Source organism: Marmota monax, unplaced genomic scaffold (assembly GCF_021218885.2).
Source record: "Marmota monax isolate L192 unplaced genomic scaffold, Marmota_monax_Labrador192_F-V1.1 WCK01_AAM20220418_F8-fsc00006, whole genome shotgun sequence".
Taxonomy (NCBI): domain Eukaryota; kingdom Metazoa; phylum Chordata; class Mammalia; order Rodentia; family Sciuridae; genus Marmota; species Marmota monax.
In genome coordinates, this window is record NW_026693712.1 from 16,248,871 (window position 1) to 16,269,200 (window position 20,330).

The 20,330-nt window shown below is 43.6% G+C and overlaps 1 protein-coding gene and 1 long non-coding RNA gene across 9 annotated transcripts in view; one reads left to right on the plus strand and one right to left on the minus strand.

Moving 5' to 3' along the window:
• Fgf1 (fibroblast growth factor 1) overlaps positions 1–13,144 on the plus strand; it is a 94,595-nt gene extending 81,451 nt beyond the window's left edge. For 7 of the 8 annotated variants that reach the window (XM_046460357.2, XM_046460358.2, XM_046460356.2 and 4 more), the window contains 2 exons: positions 4,750–4,853; positions 9,891–13,144. In XM_046460357.2, coding sequence (XP_046316313.1) covers positions 4,750–4,853; positions 9,891–10,085 — 299 coding nt within the window. In that variant the 3' untranslated portion in view covers positions 10,086–13,144. The remainder of the gene's footprint in view (positions 1–4,749; positions 4,854–9,890) is intronic. The other variant, XM_058584260.1, reaches the window with a different exon arrangement.
• LOC124103402 (uncharacterized) lies at positions 1,067–19,919 on the minus strand. Its single transcript, XR_009228293.1, has 3 exons — positions 19,085–19,919; positions 17,781–17,850; positions 1,067–2,448 (listed from the first exon to the last, which is right to left on the minus strand). It is a non-coding gene; the product is annotated as an uncharacterized LOC124103402 (long non-coding RNA).
• Positions 19,920–20,330: the final 411 nt, after the last annotated feature.

Genomic DNA, 20,330 nt, shown 5'->3' on the forward strand with positions numbered 1-20,330 from the left:
TGGAGAAACAATATTTACAGAGGAAACTCTTGAATCGAACTCTCACAACGACCCTGGTGTTGGGGCGCATGGCTGAGGGCTGGTCACGTGCTAGGCAGGTCTCGGCTCTTGTTGACCTCTGTGAGGCCATGACGGAACTCCACAGAAGGAAAGTCAACTCTGCTCGACCCCAAGGCAAGACAAACGGGCAACAGAACAGAACACAGAAATGGAAATCCTTTTAAAAATCCTCCTTGAGATCCAAAAGGACCTGCCCCTTGGGATTTCTGTAGCTCTCCTAGCGTGTTGGTCTAAATACTTGCATAGATGGGTGGTGGGTAGAAAAAAGTCCCAAGCACTAGCCTCACTCCATTCCATGGTTACCAATGGGGACCTGGAGGACCACCCACCATCTTGATTATAAAGGGACCCAACCTGGAGAGTATGGCTGGATTTGGATCAGTTCATCCCATAATTGGAGCCCAAGAGGTTGTGTGAAAGAGAGGAAATCGCAGGGTCCTTGGGGGACTCGAGCCTCGTTCTGGCCATGGTGTTGCCTCTTCTTATAACTTGGAGTGCAAGCAGATGCTCTAGCCAAAGCTCCAGCACGTCATCTGTCACCTGGAGTAGGGACCACCTCCTTCAGGGGAACTGGGTGAGGAGCAGATGAGGTCACATAAGCACAGAGGAGAAGATCACAACGGGAGTGGCCTCTCTCCATGCATGAGCTCATTCAATCCTCATGACAGCAATGGAAATAGGACACAGGGACCAACAACCCACCCAGTGACCACACAACTAACACACAGCCCAATCAGAACTGGAGCCCATGTGCTGGACTCCAGAGCCCACGCTCTCTAACTGTCCACTGTACTATGACAGAAACTAGTGTGGGGCCTGACCCACGTAGGTGATCCATAATGGTTATCACCTTCCTTCAGGCTCAGTTAAACCTGCAGGATTATGCTGAGAAATCCAGAGAAAAATATATGTGAAGGTTCTCTGAAGGCCATAAAGTCCAATGAAAATAGAGGACTTTTTTTTAAAAAAATGACTTTATTGAGATATAATTCACATACCATTATAACTCACCCATTTAAAATATATCATCCAGTGTTTTTTTTTTCTTACATTTTTTCTTAATAGAGTTGGACAGCCATCGCCACCATCAATTTGAGAATATTTTCAAAGAGAAACCCCATGTCCCTTAACTATAATTCCTCCATCTCCACTCCCACCCCTGCGGAGACCCTGGCTACCACTAACCTGCTGCTATATTTATAGATTTGTTTCTTTGGGGCCTTCCTTGTAAATGGAATCATAAAGTATGTGGTTCTGCTGGTTGCTGTGGTGTGCACCTGTGATTCCAGAGACTCGGGAGGCTGAGGCAGGAGGATTGCAAATTGAAAGCAGACTCATCAATTTAGTGAGGACCTGCCTCAAAATGAAAAAAATAAAAAGGGCTGGGGATGTTTTCCAGTGCTAGAGAGCCCCCACGGTTCAATCCCCAGTACGTGGGAAAGAAAAATCTTTCCATTGTACAGACAAGGAGGCTGAGGCCCAGAGAGGGGATGGAGCATGGCCAGCTGTTGGGGGTAGAGGCCAGCCTCGAGCCTTTTGACTCTCATCTTGATCCCATCTCACTTTGAACTGTTGGAAACACAGTTAAAAACTCACAGGTCACTGATGGGGGACCAGCAGCAGCATCTCTGCCAACATTTGCCTGACACCATTCATTCAGCAAGTGGATGCTGTCTGTCCCCCATGTACAAGACACTGCGAGAGGCCGGGGACGCAAGGAGGCACAGATCAGCCAGGACTCCTGCCCTTCCTCTCAGATGTACCTTCTCTTGGAAAGGCAGAAACAAATGAATGAACCCCTAAATAATCAAATAATTGTATGTTAAGGGCCACAAAAGAAGCAATCAAGGGTCTGAGAAAGAGCCATGTGGGGACTAGGGAAGTACCGGCACAGCAGGGGTGGGGTGAAAGGACCCACCATACAGAGTGCCACACAGCACTTCATCAGACACTTGGAGAAGGTGTCTCCAAGGAGGGGATATTTAGGTTGAGGCCCGGAGGAGGAGAGAAGCAATCTTGTGACTATCTAGAGGAAGAAGTTACCAGACAGAGAGCTTAGTATGTGCAAAGATCCTGGGGCAAGAAAGAGCTTGGAGTGACTGAACAAGCAGGTGGTGTGACATGAGGCTGGAGAGGGCTGGGCCTGGATCCCAATGGAAGCTCTTTGGCCTCTTCTTTCATGACCACACTCTTAGAGTTAAATGAAGACAGGAGGACTTGTGGGAAAGACCAGAGGCTCCCAGTTCCCTTCCAGTGAATTCAATGAACTTCACTGACCACAGGCAGCTGGAAGGAGTCCCGAATCTAGAGCAAAGGCTTCCAAGGATGAGAGAAGCATCCTCCGTACGCTTCCGGTCTTCGGTGGGAGTGATGTAGCTGTGTATCGCCCTTGGGGTGAATCAGATGAGGAAAATGGTGTATAAAAAACATATAAAAAACAACATACAGCCGTATCAATAGGGAGGGGGTTAAATAACTATGGTATAGCCACATCGTGGAACATAATTCAACTGGCAAAAACAATGAGCTGAACCTTTCAGTACTGCCATAGTTGATAAGAAATCAACCAACCAACCAACCCTAGGGGTAGCACTGTGTGAATCGAATGTCATCAATTGTGTGCAATAAAACAAGATGCATATTTGGCAAAATCCACACATATCATCTGTCTACAAGGAGGGATTCCTGCTGTTTCTGTCTCCCCAGGATAATGAACTGCACAGGGAGGAAGGGCAGGATCTTCTTCATTGGCTAGATGGTAGGACGGAGGGAGGGGTACCCGGGGACTCTCCACTGTCTTTTCTGAGACTGTTTCCAAGTTTGAAACATGGGAATGGATTCTTCCCTATTCAAAGAAGTTAAATGAAAAAATAAAAACAAAGAAACGGTCTAGACCTACGAGCCAAAGCCCTATGCTCCAACCCTGCTGCCCCTCAGCCTCTGATAAGTCCTAGAGGAGTCGGTTCCTGGTCTGGATTTTGCTCCTAGTTGTATGGATGCTTTGTGATCGTCTGGTGACCAAAGAAATTGTCCAGAGAGACCAGAATTAACCCCAATTGCCAAATTAGAACCCTCAAAGCCCCTGCCTTCGGAGGCACTCTGAGATGTGCCGCAGTCCGGCTGCAGCAAAATAACCGGGGGGTGACGAATAACTTGTGTACATTGATACAGCAGGAGTAGGAGCCGTTTATTGCAGGACAGGAGCAGTATTTATACATTCCACACAGCTTATCTAATTAGCATAAACTAGATACATCAGTCAACCAATAAGGAATCTCCACACTTAATGGCTTGTTTTTGTTACTTCTCAAACCAGTCCCTCTGGCATTTTGCCAGGCACCATCCAGACTTGTTTAGGAACTTTAACATTCCCCTGGCTAAATGCCAGGTGTTATTTTGACTTGTTTACAGACTCTAACAGAGATGAACAAGCAAGAACGTCTTCATCACTTGGGTCCTAGACTGTGATTATGGACCCAGCACTGGGCGGGCACCTTGGGAGTGTCCCTGTGCAAAACCGGTCGAGCGGGCCTCAGTTTAACTCGAGATCGCTGCCCTCAGCCTCCAAGTTTCTCCACCTGGGCACCACGGACTCTTCCAGCTGAACAGTTCTTTGCTGGACGGCTGCCATGTGCATTATAAGATGTCTTGCAGGGTCCCTTGGTCCCTGCCTACTAGAAACCAGGAGCACCCTCCAACCCCTCTGGTTGTAACAATCCAACCCATCCCCAGACAATGCCCAGTGTCCTCCATGGGACAAAATAGTCCCAGCTGAGAACCCCTGTTCTCACCACTGTATTTCCGAGCAACTGTTGCCCTCTAGATGGGAAACTAGTGACTTCCCCTTGGTCTGGACCCCAGATGGGTTGCCCCAGGGGTGGAGAGGTCGACTGAACTTCACTGTGGTTGGTCCCCTGTGTTTCATAGCTGAAAGCCATCCTAACTCCTTGGGAAACTTTTCTGTCTGGAAAAATAACAATTCCAGATTTTTTTTTTTTTAAATAAGAGAACAAGGGACTGGGGTTGTGGCTCAGCGATAGAGCGCTCGCCTAGCACGATCCTCAGCACCACAGTAAAAAAAGTAAAAGATAGTGTGTCTAACTACAACTAAGAAATAATAGAATAATAGAAATAATAGAACAAAGCCAAGTGTGATGGTGCACCCCTGTAATCCCAGCTGCACGGGAGATTGAGGCAGGAGGATTGCAGGATCAAGGCCGGTCTGGGCAAGTTAGCAGGACCTTGTCTTTCAAACAACAACAACATCAAAAATCTGTCCGCAAGAGTCACACGCTGGTCAGCTCCACTGCACCCCAAGATTGATGGGATGGCAGAGCCAGGGAAGCAAATGCCATTCCCTCCTGATTATTTTCTTCCAGGAGACAGCAGGAGGGGAGCAGGACACCCTGAAGGGCCCCACGGGGTTATTGTAACAAACAGGGTGGACAACCAGAGGAGCTAGCCATCGTCTCTCCTCCTCTCAAGAACATAGTTCCCCATGCACAGCTTTCTCTGGATGGCAAAGAAAAAGGAACTGTATTTCTATGTTCTGATTAATGGGAGGCTCATCCTTGGGGTTCTACAAAACGAATGAGCAGAATTTTCCAGAACCGATTATCCTGGCCGCTGGGCCCTATCTGCACAAGTGTCGCGTTGACTCTACTTTTTCTTGTGTTATTTTTATTCCAGTTCAGCTGCAGCTCAGTGCGGAAAGCGTGGGGGAGGTGTATATAAAGAGTACTGAGACCGGCCAGTACTTGGCCATGGACACCGACGGGCTTTTATATGGCTCAGTAAGTATGAAACTGACGTGCCTCCAGACACGGCCCAGGTTTGAGGTTTCCAGAAATCTTGTTACACCAAGTGATGCAAACTCAAAAGCATCAATTAGTCTCTGTTTGTTATTTTTTCCAGTAGGATTCCCACCCTCTACCTTGCCTTATTTTAGGTATGAACATAAAAGAGTTTTTTGTGGTAGTCTCAAAATACTCAAGTGTATTATCCTACAGACAGAGAGGAAACATTGATTGATGTTTTGGTAGCTCATCAGACAGTCATTTCAGAATACCTACTCCTGCTTTATTCATTCAGTCCCAAAATGTTTTCTTGAGCACCTACTAAGTGCTATAGGCATGTCTCTTAATACTTTTACAAAAATTGTGAGCCCAGACGTTAGCAGTTTAAATGTCATGTATACAGGTTTGAAAAAAGGCCCCTTTTATTCTAGATAGATCACCTAAAAGAATGAACATTTTAATAACTTAATTGAACATCTATCGAATTGGCTTCTCTTGTGTCTCAGTGCCATCTTAGATACTGAGAGGTCCATAAAGAAGAATGAGCCACATCAAGAAGTGTAGGCTTTAATTTCTTCGGTAACTAAAACCCTGCACACCTGCTTCTTCCCTCTGAGTAAAGGCACTGGACAGGTTTGACCCAGTGTGTCCTTCTGGTCTTTGTGAGAAAAGAATAGAAACACAGGCAACCTGATTTTGCCCCTCATTTTCCTCCACTAAAAGATTTAACTGGACAGAGAGCTGAAATAAATCATTGCAGAGTTTGCAATTATTTCCAGATTTCAACTATCCCTCCAGTTCCCTAATATCTGATAACCAGGGTGTGACTGTGACTCATGACCCAGTTCAAACCACTTTCTTCCCTTTTATGAAGATGTCTCCAAAAAGGTAACCATAGTGCGAGTTTAGTCTGGGGCTTCCTTTGACTTGTACGAAATCGCCAAGCCTGAGAAGGGGCAGGAAACCCTTTCTTGAAGCCTGGCTGCTAGTGCTAGATGTGAACAGAGTTTGTTTCATCACACTGCCCACTAGAGGTCAGGAGGAGGAATCATCACAGTAATAGGTTGACTCTTAGGCAGTTTGCTGAAACACAGAGCAACTGGGACAAGTTCAAGGGGTTTGGAGCGTAGACCTTGGCTGCTACATAGGAAGTAGTTTTTTCAACTACTAATAGAATCAATCAATCACCCAGTCTCAGACCCACAACTGAATCTCACGCCTCTGTCACTTTGTAAGTTACTTGCCCACTTGGAGCCCTGTCTAAAATGGAATGTAGGACAGTGACCACTTCACATGGGCTCAAGAGGGGTCAATGAGACCACACACACAATACATCCGCCAGGGTGAAGGGCACATTGGCACTACATTAACAGTAGCTATAAGACAAATAATCAGCTTGTGAATACCTTATCCTATCTCTGTCTTAGGTTATACATTACAGTTTTATGGCCTTTTCTCCTTTAAATCTTTTTTTTTTTTTTTGCAGTACTGGTGGTCTCCTTTCATTACACTCAGCTTTACCCCATGAGCACACATCCCCAGCCCGTTTTATATTGAGTCAAGGTCTCACTAGGTTGTCGAAGCTAGACATGATTTTGTGATCTTCCTTCCTTAGCCTCCTGAGTAGCTGGGGATTATAGGTGTGTGCCACTACACTGACCCCTTTAGATCAGTTTTGATATTTATTGTAAACTTCTTTTACTTATATAAAAATATTAAGGAAGAATCCAGTTTGCTTTAGGTTCCAGGCAGCCCCTCTCCCACTATCACCCTGGTTTTCACTGCTACTTACCTGAAATATGGTCTTAGTATCCTATGCCTGATTTTTTCGGGAGGGTGGAAGGTACTGGAGATTGAACTCAGGTGCACTCAACCACTGAGCCACATCCCCAGCCCTATTTTGTATTTTATTTAGAGACAGGGTCTCACTGAGTTGCTTAGTGCCTCACTTTTGCTGAGGCTGGCTTTGAACCTGTGATCCTCCTGCCTCAGCCTCCTGAGCTGCTGGGATTACAGGTATGCACCACCAAGCTTGACATTACACCTGATTTTTGACATTTTTCCCCATTTAAATTTTAAAGAAAATTCTCAAGTACCTCACAGCCCTGCCTCATGAACAAATTTTATTCAATCATCCTAATTCAAATATGTGTATGCACACGTGTGTGTGTGTATACAGAGAGGACATGTTTATTTTAAGTTTGAATGTCTGTATACCAAAATATTAACACAGTTCTCTCTGGGCGTGGTAAGTGGGTGTTTTTCTAACATGGGGGTGCCTTCCTGTATTTTCCAAATCTTCTACGGTGAGTATGTCACCTGTGTAACTGGAAGAAAAGCATGCTAAATATAAAAAAGAAACAACCACAATCCTAGGTGTGTATCAACAAGTTGGCACTGTACCTCATGCATGGCAAGTGCTGAAAAGTCCCAGCTGGGGTTGGGGCACCTCTGGGTTGGCCTGCGGCTCAGCTTGTGACTCAGCCACTTGGTCTGTGTTGACTGAGCCGGTGTAGTAGAGACATCAGTTGGGAAACGTGGCCAGCCTCACCTATATCATAGAAGGCAGGCCTTACACCCACCGGGGGGAGTCATGGGACTAACGTCCCTGAGAGGGTCAACGACCCACACAGTCCAGAACCTCCTGCGTCCTTCCATCCCGACACAGTGCATCAATGCTAATGTTCAGACCAAGTTCCTCCTGAGGCAGCCTGGCCAGCCAATTAGTATATTTATATTTCATCTTGTTCCAGAAGGGCTAGAGTGTCTCACCCAGCTCTCCTCTCTATACTTCGGTGAATATGAAGCAGCATGCTTCCTGTTGCATAGCTTTTTACTAATGAAAGCTAACTTTAGGGCGGAGGCTGTAGCTCAGCAGTAGAGCATGTGCCTAGCACACCCTGGGTTTAATTTCCAGCAAAAACAAACCAAGATACCAAATTAATTTGCTACCTAGCTGGTGAACACCTACCATCTGCAAGACTGGGGATAGACACAAGGTCAACGAGATCTTATCTTCCCTCAGTGGGGCTTACAGTCTAATGTAACAACCAAGTCCACAAATAGAGAACAATGAGCAAGAGGACTGGAAACCACGAGAAAGGGAATCACCAACCACATGGGCACAGAAAGACTTTATACACCATGCAGCTTGAAAAAGGTGCCAAGTCAGATGTGTGATGTCATTGGAAAAAGAGCATCCAGCAGAAGGGCTTTGCTATCCCTGCTTTATATCTCAATAGAGTAAATGTGTTCTAAAATCTGGACAAATAGAGGTTCAAAGGCTGGCTTCCCCCACTCTCTTAACAGATAAATTATAAGTAAAATATCAGTTGGTGGATACTTTTTAAGTACGGTACTCTTTTTAATAATGTTGTGGTAGCTACTTAAGCTTAATACACTTACGTCTGCACGGGACCCCACTCTAGTGATGTATCTGCCCACTCACACCTTGCCATAGGTACAAAGATTGCTTTCAGTTTGTTGCTATTACATCCAATGCTTCAAAGAACATTCTTGAAAATATGATCTTATACTCGTTCAACTATCTTCTAAGGGTAAATTCCTAGAAGGGAATTTCTGAGTCAAGGATAATGCTATCTTAAATTCTGATACCGCCAAATTGCTCTCATCTCACCAACAGTGAATGAAAGTGCAGGTTTTCCACACTCTCACCAATACTGATATGTAAATCTCTTTGGTCTTTACAGATAGGATAGCCAACAGATGATCATTTTTTAGCTTGCATTTTTCTTGCTAGTGATACTGAATGTGTTTTCGTAGTTTTATTGTCCAATATTAGAACAGCAGATAAAACATGTCATTTATGATAATATCATAAATCTATATTCACAGAGTCTTATCTATTGTACATAAAGAGATGTAGGGGAGGGTGTTCATCAGCTGTTAACAGCTGCCTTGGGCTGGAAGTGTAGCTCAGTCGTAGAGCACTTGCTTAGCCTGAGTAATGCCTGCGGTTCCATCCCCGGGACTGTACAAAAATAAAATGAGTGAACACACAAAAGAACAAACAAAAAAAACATATCTAGTGGTGGGCTTTGGGTACTTTGTTGTTTTTTCTTTTTAAAATAAAGTTGTGGGTACAACCAGAGAAATGAAAAGTTGGGCTCCGCATTCTGCTGTCATGTATGACTAATCAGAACAAATAAACAATAAATAAAATAAAATAAATAAAAATTTAAAAATCATTTGAGTTTTTCAACTCAAATTTTAAAACAACCAGAAATGTTATTGTGTAACAAAATATAGATGAGGCATTTCCAAAATTTAGTTTGTTGAGAGAAGTTGCAATTTTTTTCTTCCATATTTTGACTAGGATGTTTTAACAAACTTTTGTTCGAAAAGATCTCTTACAAATTCTTTACCTTTGTTAAATTTTAATCAAAAGCATAAAAAAAGGTTTTTTTAAAAAAACATTTTATTCTTTTTTATAGGTAGCAAAAATAGTTATTTTCACTTAAAAAAAAATTTAAGTCCCAGTTTAAGTTTTAATATGTTAGGGCAAATTTTGTACAAGCATTCACATCTGTAATAATACTGAAGTGAAATCCTCAGATATTGTTAGTGACAATCACCAGGATAGAAAGAAATATTAGTAGGTTTTCATTTATTTCAAGTCCAAACTTGAAAAACACCACTGCCTCACTGTCTGGCTTCACGTTCTTCTACGATCGCGTCTGTCGGCCTCCACAGAGACAAAAGTCCCAGCCTGCCCTCAAGGTGCTTGGTCTAGCAGGTCTCCCCGGCAGAGACCCTAGGTCCCGAGAACAGCAGGCAGGAGGGGAGCTTAGAGTAATAGTGGATGCATATTGAAGACCCATCACTTGTTGGGTACCCTTCAAAGTCCTCGTGAGCACCTTCTGAGATGGGCTCCCTCTTTATTCCAATTCTGAAGAAGATCCTGAGGCACTGAGCATTTCAGTTACTGTCCCAAGATTAAGCTGCTAGTGAAAGGAGGGATCCTTTAAAAGCACTTGCTAACAGTTCTACCCTATGTTGGTTTTATCTTTGTAGCAGACCCCAAATGAGGAATGCTTATTCCTGGAAAGGCTGGAGGAAAACCATTACAACACGTACACATCCAAGAAGCATGCAGAGAAGAATTGGTTTGTTGGCCTCAAGAAGAACGGAAGCTGCAAACGTGGTCCTCGGACTCACTATGGCCAGAAAGCGATCTTGTTTCTCCCACTGCCTGTCTCCTCTGATTAGAGAAATCTGTTCTGGGTGCTGACCACTCCAGAAGAGCCTTGAGGGGTCCTCACCTGATTGGCCCCCAAATGTCCCCTTGATCATTGGCTGCGCTAACCCCCAGCCCACGGAGCCTGAATTTGTAAGCAATGCGCTTCTAAATGCCAGTTCCCTTTTTTTTAAGAGCCCTTTACCCTAGCTCAGTTTGGAACAGAGGGACCAAATTGCTTCCAGGGGTGACTGGCAGGCCAGTCTGAGTCCAGGTTTGGAGGTTCAGTTGCCGCAGGGCACCTGCGGTAGGCTGAGCCTCTCAGTGCAAGGTGGGGCCAAATGAAGTGTGTTCCGGAGTTTGCCAAGTGGCCGTAGGTGACTGCATAGCATTTTCCTGCTGCTGAGTAAACCCCAGCTGCCGGTCCCCCAAACATCTGGTCCAATCTGCCTCTTTTCCTTTCGGTAGCTCACAAATATTAGCAGAGAAGCAGATCGTGAGGTTTAGAGGAGGGCCATGTTCCGTAATAGAAGCAGGGACAGAGAAGTCCTCCCTTGAGCACAGAAGGGATTTAAATTGGAAAGAGGGGGTGCACTTGGGTGGACATCAGAGAAGGATGGAATTTCAATGCAGGATAAATGAAGGAGGGGAGGCTCAGCCACGGGAAAGAACAAACCCATAGCCTTAGGAATCAATACCGTGCCCAAGAAGCCTCTGAGGTCAGGAGGAGCATGGGAAGTGGCTTCTTCATAAAAGCAAGGACATCAATGCTGGGAAGTTCATTTGGGTCTTGGCAGTGTGTTGGGAGTGACGAGAAAGGAAGGGTGTCCCTGGCTAAGGGGATGTTGCACTCTGAGAAGGACGATTTTAGAAGACAGGAAGAAAGAGAAAGTGACACCATGACTTGTGCTTGGCCACCAGTAAGCAGGGCTTTGGAGTCCGCGTGCAGCACTTCCCCACTCTGACGTGCTTAGGGATCAACTGGGATCTGCTTTGAAGTAGCTTCTGGTTGGGTGGGGCTGGGAGCTTCTACATTGCCAAGGGGCTCCCAGGTCCTGCAGAGGCTGCTGCCTTTCCCCAGTGCACTTGAAGGAGCAGATCAGAAAAAAAATGTCATTCAAATAAAGATGGCCCGAAGCCCTGACCCTCACCCACCTCTGCCTCACCTCGAAACATGCACCCCGCCCCCCACCTTCCCTGAACATTCAGTCAGCATTGACAATAGTTAGGCCTGTATCAAGGAAGGATTTTAAAGACCCAATGCTGGCAAAATGCCCATTTAGAAGATATACAAAAGCATACAAAAAAGTGTTAAACCCCCACACACAGCTTCCCGCAAGAGACCTTTTCTGTTACCCTTCCTTGTATAAATATGCTTCCTGCTTAAAGTGAACTTGGCCCAAGTGGCTAGCATATTAGTAACACCATTCATCTCTGACATATGATACCGATGCTGAGGCCTTTAATAAGCCATTTAAATTTACTGTGAGACTGTATGTTTTAATCACATTTTGAAATATATAGCTTGAAGGCAGTTAAACTGATTAGCATTCAGCCTTTGTGAATGGTAATAATAGGATACGATACATAAGGCACTCAGTTAACTAACACTTCACCATGTTTACTCAAGAGATTTTTCTTTGTCTTCCACTGTGCTGTCCCGCATTTGCTCTTGAAAATGGGGACTCTTAACCAATGAGATGATCGTTGTATATAAAAACGGATGAGAGTGTTAGCTCACGTTTTACAACGAATTGCAGTAATTTTTAACTGAAGCATAATTTCTCACTCATTGAACTGTCAGACTTAGGATGAAAGAAGAACGACAATTTGAAAGTTCAATGTGAGAGCACATCTGAGGAACTAAGTTGGCATTATGGTTAATAATAGTGATCTGCTTTTGTACAGAAAAATGATTTCATAACTTTTTGTTTTTATAACTTGGATGATTCTATTTTATTTTAGTCAATCTTTGTAGGCAAGTTGGGGATAATGCATTGTGGCTTAACATCTCTTTTGTATGAAGATTTGGCCAGTAAAAGGCATCCAGAGAGGAAATCTAAGATATTTATGATGGTCCATAATTTTTATTGTGTGAATCAAATTCAAGTATAACACTGGCCAAGAACAACGAAATACCGTTGCTAACAGACGAGATGGAAGTTGGTGATTCCAGAGACCCAAAGCATTGAAGTAGATTGTGACTTAACAATCAGCCCAGGCATCATTTGCATATTTGCTCAATGGAGACCGTGTGCCTGTGTGCCAGGTACTGTACTGGGAACTGGGGTCCCTGAGGACTTTGTCTGTCTGGTTTGCTGCTGTATCCTCTCCCAGGGCATTATATTTATGATGAAAGATGCTGTGGATTCATTTCTTTAAATCAAGTGAAAAACATAGACTTTGCATGTTACTGCTGAGTAAATAGCAAGTACCAGAAACCCAGGATTTGGAAGAATTGGCTCCTCCCAACATAAGACAAATCCCTAACAGAGTGACAAACAACATAGCAAAGTGAATCTAACATTTTTAGCTGTAGACCTGCATCTGCTTCAGGGAGACTGCTTGCAAATTAGGAAGAGAGCCCATGAGCTCTTGGCAGAAGGGAGTGGTGAGCAGTTCCCTGTGTGGTTTTGAGCGGGCGAACATTCCCATTGTGCCCTCTATTCCTTCAGTGATTCTTGCCGCCATCTGCCCATCCTGTGCCTCTCCCATGCATCCATGTTCAGAATGACTGTCACAAAGGGTCTGACACTCTATTGTCAGGACCACAGAGGCTTCAGCAGGTTGGCAGTGAGGTGTGGGTGGAGGTGGCTCTCATCTCCTCCAGTAGCCAACAGGGTGGATATACAAAAACCAGATGGGTGTACCAGCTGCCACTGCAGAGGAGGCCCTTACTTTGTGCTGGAGGCAACAGAGCCCAGGTCCTTAGCCTGGCAGAGTGTGCTGCCTAAAACAGCCAGGCCCACGGCTGCAGAGCAGGTCAATGAGGACACCACCTGTCATTTCACATCACTCTCTGTCTCTCTCTCTTTTTTCGGTATTACAGTTATGCCTTACAAGTAACAATAAATGTTCCATTAACTGGTGATTACGTCTCTGAGTGTCTGAACGTCATGGTTTCTTTTCTATCAAAAGACTTCTCTTGGCAAGCCTAGGATGTGGACACTGTTTTCTACTTATCTTGTTCCCAGATATGAGACTTTAATGGCTGACAGGAAAAGCTGTAGCAGAAGCATTTTTTGTTTTGTTTTGTTTTGTTTAGAAACAGAAGGCTTTTGCTAGGGAAAGATATTCAGGAAATGTGTCCCCTCAGGAGCCAGGCTCCACTAATAACTCAGTTAAATCTTTTGCTTCGTAATATAAACCTTGTGAAATTGTGGTACTATCACTGGGCTAACAGGCTTCTGCTTAGGCAAAGATATGGTAAACTGAAAAAAGAAAAAAAAAAAAGAACAACTTTAGAGCAATGTCAAAAAAAGCTGCATATCTTCATCCTAAAAGCCCACCAGCTTTTCAAACTTATCGTTAAGTAAGGATGTTTCCTTATTTGAACCTCCAAATCTCATGATCTCTTGTTCTTGGAGACACAACATGGTCTAGCACAACATGGCTAATTAGATTATACACACACACACACCCACATGCACACCTGTACAAAAATACCTGGGCCGTGTGTGCCCACTATAGTAATTACATATCTTTCTTTTAAAGTTGCCTTGAGCAGTAATTTTTTTCTATTTTTTGGAGTTTGCTCACAAAAAGAATTACATGTTCCATTCTAACCCAGCCACATACATATCCTTATACATACACAGTTGAAACGAGAAAAATTCATAAAACAGTATGAGACACACTTTTGACCTTTCTATGATATTCCACTAAAAATACTGATCCAATAGTTAAATTAGGTCCCAACATTATTGGGTCACAACCACAGTTTGAAAAAAAAGCAATTGTCCTCCTTCCCAAAGATGGAGAGACCCAATTAGGATCCTGTGTTGACTTCAGTGTTCTCACTGCACACCCACCCCAGTACCGGGAATGGAAGCCAGCGCTAGCTGGACAAGAGCTTTACCTCTGATTTACACCCCCAGTCTGACTTTAGTGTTTTCAATGGCATGATTTGTTCTTGAATAAATAAGACAAGGGACATCCTGTCACCCAGGCACCATCTGTTCTGAAGCTCAGCGGTTGTCTTAGCCTGGTTTGCCACTAATCAGGCAAAATGAATGCGACCATGCAGATTCCACGGCACCCACCCACAGCCGCCAGTGCTGGTCTAGCAGATTTCTGCTCTTGGAAGCCCTGGACACTCTGGCCCACTCCCTTTTCCTTTGGAATGAATGCTCACCACTTTGGGTCTTGAGGTCATCCCCTCCCTAACTCCCACGATCTTCATTCACCCTTCCTGCCCCCCCCAGGAGAGATGAAGCAGGAATCATAACCATTTCTAAGAAAGGTATAAAAAGACTGAGCCAGGAAAAGGCCATAAACCTAGGACCTCTGAGCATCCTCCCCAGCCACCAGCACTTTCTGGAAATTACCCTCTGGCCTCTCACCTACCTCTAGGAAAAATGGAATACCACTCTAAGTCCTCAGATAAACGCCACTGCTGTTGGAAGGAAGCTTTTAAATTCCTGTTTTTTGCTGAACCGACTTTTAAAAAGTACTTCTGTTCCTTGGATGTTTGAGGGGGTAGGATGGCTGAGAAGGGGCCTCGTGGGGATGAACTTGACGGCAAAGAGAAAACTACGAATGAAGTTATCACTTTTCATGTTTATGGGGTTGAGGGTCTGCTTGTCATGGGGCAGGAAGGGTGGGCAATCTCAAGTCCTAAGCCCTAGTGGGTAGTTGTTATATTGCTAGTAGGATAACAGCGGCACATCAAGCAAAAATGTGACTTCAACTGTAGTTTCACAAATTATCCAAAAAAAAAAAAAATATATATATATATATATATATATATATATATATATATATATATGTAATAGTGATACTGTAGGGATATTTAAGCCCAACCAAGCCTGGGGATCTGTAGGTTTCCCATTTCAGAAGTAGTAGGATGACGTGTCTAACAACTGTTAAAATGAAATAATGGCGAGTAGAAGCGGCACCCCCACCTTCCTCGTCCACTCCTAAAACGCCCTCCACCACCAGAAAGAAACTCCCTTTGTCACTGTGCATAAAATTTACTCCCAAACCCAGTCAGAGAATCAGAGGCATGGGGCTTTGACATCAGGTACTCCAGACCCCAAGATTTCTCCAACGTTATCTCTGGTGTCAGGGGAAAAGTACTAAATGACTCTTGGAGTCTTTCTGCAACATTGGACTTACTTTGCAGTTGATATATTGACCATGACATACTACACCGCTAGCTTTCCACCCTAGTTATAAAATTAAAAGGAGAAACGAGGTCACACACAGCTTGAAGCCAGAGGGTAGGTTTGCTGTATAAAATGCACATATTGTAGGCCCAGTTTTGGGGTCTTCTGATGGGTCTGAGAGGGTTTGTGATGTGGGGAGGAGGTATCTCCCAAACTGCTTCCTTCCCTCTTAGTTCTCACTGTCACACAGGCTAAATTTACACATTTGGCAGCTAAACATTGGTGTCTGTTTTATTACGTAAACAAGCAAAACCTCACCCTGTCCTTGATGTGCTTTTCTGTGGCCTTAATGAAGGGTTGGGCACTCTTGTTTGGAACTGCATTCAATTTAAGGATTTGGTTCCCTTGGCCGAAGTGTTTAGGGATGTAGATGTAGATGGGCAATTTGCGCAAATCATCACAGAAATATATCTCATTGAAAGTTTCACATTTCATGTTTTCCTGTCGTAGGGGAAAAAAAGATGTATTTTAGACTGACCCGGAGATACATAGAGTAAGATGTTAGTTTGTCTTGCTGATAGACCTTGGCTAGAAGTCTTTATCCTCCAGAACAGGTCATAGGAATGTTACTGTAAACTAACCTCTTTTGTGTGGGCTGGAAAAAAAGGACCCTTCAGAGCCTGGAAATATCAACTATGTTAAGGGTTTAGTAATTTCCTGTGGAAATGAACAGAAAAATCTATGGTGTTCTCAAAATAGAGCACCTGCATTAGCCATGGTGCTGCTGACCCCAGGACACAGTGCAGACTCTACGACTGGCCAGGTTATTTCTGGTACAAAGCTGCAATCGTGGATGGGTGTATGGAGGGAAATTTGCTTCTATCTCTTTGGTGTACTACAATGTGTCCTGTAATTTAAGTGAGGTGAAGAAGAGAGATGGGCTTGAAGATCGCTTGAAAACATGCAACTCTCAAATATCTTGAACATCTGGGAAGAATTTGATAGGACAGAGGCCACCTAGTCCAGTGCTTCAAAACAAAGGGCGGCAATCAATTGAAAAATGAAGCATTTTGCTTCAATTCCTCACTCAAACATCCATTCATTCATCATTCATTGTCTACCACTCTATTAGTCAAAATTCATGCAGGAGATAGTATCCACAACAATGATTTGAACAGGGAAATTTTAATGGCTTGTAAAGGGGATTCACTACTAAGAGGGATAAGGAGATCTCAAAAAAAAAAAAAAGTGGAACAGCAGATGCAGGGAGCAGCTACCATCTGCAAGGCTGAGGAGAGACAAACTTGAGGGGACAAACTTGAAAGAGGGTGAGATGCAGATTTAGTAAAGCTGTGTCTGTTACCCACGGGATGGCGAAGAATTTCCCTAAGGTGCTTCAGGGAGTTCTCCCCCAGAGTGATGGTGAAAGTTTCTAGGTGTGACTTCCAGGGGTTCTGGCAAAATCGACAGAGGTGTGCTCCACTAGGTCTCCCACAGGAAAGTACCCACTGGGCTTGTGCCCTAGGAACAGGAGGAAATCACAAGAACCCCAAAGAAAAGCCCCTTCTTCTTACAGCGTCCCGCCAGCTCCCTCTATTGACAAATCTTGCATTGCATCTGCTGGTATAGAAGAAATGTTGAAAGGGTCAAGTTCCAGTATCTCAAAACAAGACGAAGAAGAGTCGATGAGGAAAGAAAGCAATAGACAGCTAACTGGCATAACCATGCCTCACATAATTTACTACACACAGTATTTAAAATGGAAACTGTGATCCTTTATCTTGGTTTTTACTTGTTTGTTCATTTTTTGGTACTGGGGATTGAATCCAGCTGTGGTCCTTTCTCTTAAAAATCTTATCATAAGTCAGGTATGACAGCTCACATCTGTAAACCAAAGATTCAGTAGGCTGAAGCAGGAGAATCACAAGTTCAAGTCCAGACTGAGCAACTTACCAAGACCCTTTCTAAAAATAAAAAAAAATAAAAATAAAAAGGGCAGAGAATGCAGCTCAGTGGTAGAGCACATGCCTAGCACACATGAGGTCCTGGGTTCAAAGTCTATCGCCTCACTCAAGAGAAAAACAAAATGTTTATCATAGTAGAAGAGAAAATACCTAAATGAAAGTGTTAGGGTTGTGTTTTTTCTTTTCTTTCTTTCTTTTATTTTCTTTATTCCTTTTAAAGAATATAACAGTCTCTCTAAGCCCTCTGAGCCACTTGGATGAGTACCTTGTATGTTCATAGCACTGTCTTTACATATGGCTATTCATTCATTAGTTTAAATCAACTTAAACCAACATAACATACATGTACAGAAGAAGGCAGTTTTGAAGCCAGACTGGAGGGTGGGAATCCCAGTTCTCCATTTACTGACATCAGAACTTTGGGCAAGCTACTTACTCTGTCTGTGCCTCCATCTCCTCCTGAGTAAATACAAACAGTATGAACCTCACAGTGTCATCAGGAGGATCTAATAAGAAGGAGACATGCAAGAACTGTGAAACACAACCTCTGGCATATGACAAGGATTCAGTAAACATTTGGTATTGTCTCTATAATAAGTATAATCATACATATTATAAAATAAGAAGGGCTAAAAATGATCTTTTAAGACTCTTCATTTAATGAGTCTTAGGAAAGAATGATTTCATGAGTCTGTATTTAAAGAGATATTACAAAAAAAAGAGATATTACTCCATACAATCCACATGAAGAAGATATAAGAATCTTAGTTGATCCCAAGTTAATGAGGTCCAGATTACAGTAATTTTTCTACAGTAATCTGAGCTGGTCAGTGCTCATCTAGGCCATTGTATATGATTCTAGATGCTGCATGGTATGTGACGTTTTATAAATTAAAAAAAAAAGTTAAGTGGAGGATTACATTAGTTAAGAGAGATAAAGATAAAAGTTCTCTTCAGATATTCTGAGTACCTTTTGCTTTTCTTGCTCTGTTATAGTTTAGTATTTGGGACTTAACAAGAAAGTGATTTGGGTTTAATAAAAGGGAAAAAAATTAAAATAGCAAAGCCATTCCCATCACAGAAGGTATATCCACAGCCAATGACTGACACCTGCTACTCCTGGAGATTTTCATAGTCTATGGCAAATCCAGTGACGTGTCACCCTATCTCCCTTCTGATATGCCCTACCTACAGGCAGACCCTAGCCTATAACACCTGCAGGGATGGCCCTGATGAAGAGAGCTGCTGTCCCCAAGGTAGTCCTCTCCTTGAAGTGGCCTACAAGGGTGTATAATTCTTTGGGCAGCTCTAAAAGTCATTCCAGGTTTAGAACTTCTCATGGAACCCACTTAAGCCCACACTGAGACGGCCTTGATTTCTCCCTCTGCCCACTCCTGCTTCCTTCCCTTCCACAGGAGTTCTAAGAGCACTCTCTATAAACTCCCTGCCACTGATCTCCCTCTCAGAGTCTGCTTCTCAGGGACTCCAGTCTGTGACAGCACCCTTCTAGGATGCTGTTGATACTATTTTGAGTAAGGTAATGGTAAAGATCCCTACAGCTCTGTGACTCTACAGAGTCTCTGGGCATCTGAAGGTGACTGGTTTAGGTCTACAAAGTTACAACCTGTCTCCTCTGTGGATAATATTTACTAAGGCCCAAATGTGCATCAAGTCTGGTGGGTACAATGGTACACACACACACACACACACACAAGAACAAAAATCACCTCTGGAGCTTACATTTTTGTGAGGGGAAACATACTGACGAATGCATTCTTTCCCAAATTTCAGTCATTTTCATTCTGTTTCCAAAATGTTTGCCACATATGCCTGTTTCCGGACCACAGTGCTCCTGATTCACATGGTTTGCATAGGTGGATTCATAGTTTTATCTACTTTAGACCCATCATAAGGTGGCCTAAAATGTTCACAAAATGTTGTTCATTACTACCAGTACTATGTAGACTTTTTTTAAAAAAATGCACATTAAAATAAACACATAACTCATAATAAAACAAATATCCACATATCGATAAGCTGGCACACATACCTACACTACACTTCAGGAAGCAGTTTTTATAAAAGATCACACAGAGAAACGTATAATTGCAACGGTAACAGGTGCTTACAAAGGAGAAGTATCAGGCATCCTGGACCCTGTGGTAGAGGGTTAAACTTGCTCAAGAGCTTCCCTGAGAAGCAACCTGACATCTGAAGGAAGAGCAAAGCTGACTAGGTCAAGAGGCATGGGCAGGCCTGTGAAGAACATTCCAGATAGAAGTAGCAGCATGTGCCAAATGCCTGTGACAGGAGAGAGCATATGCCAGGGAGGCTCAGTGTAGAAAGCAAGGGGGGCAGGAACAGAGTAGGACCTGAGACCCACCAGAGAGGCGGATGCCAGAAACAGAAAAGTTGGGTGGACTGCATTCTCCAACATCTGTAGATAACCAAGTGGAAGTTACATATGCATAATCGTTCTCTCTCCACGCACAGCTGAATTATAACGCTTCTCTAGTGCCTCTGCCAAAGAACACAAATAATCAGTATCAGCATGCATGTGTCTGGCCTGGGTTCAGATCTGAGAGCCTGTGAAATGTATTCCAGACTTGAAACTCTGGAGGCTGAGGTTACATTTGCTAAATATTTAGATCTTTCACTGAGGCTTTTATTCATTCCATCCAGCAGGTGGAGTACAGGAAAATGCTTCCCCCTCCCCGCCCCCCCCCCCCCAATGAATTCCCTGGGACCCAGAAAGAAAAGCAAGATTTGCCAGCATAGTCAAGGGTGTGAGTTAGAACAAGGGAACCGTGATTATGTATTGGCGTCTCATTCATCTGAAAGCATGAAGGAATTAACTTCTTACTGTTTTGCTTCCGGAGATTCTGAATTTGGTGTTTCTGCCCAAGTTTGGATAGCTACGATGTTAATCAGTCCAAAAACAAATGATTAGCTTAAAAAGAATCACACAGCCAAACCTTACATTCTT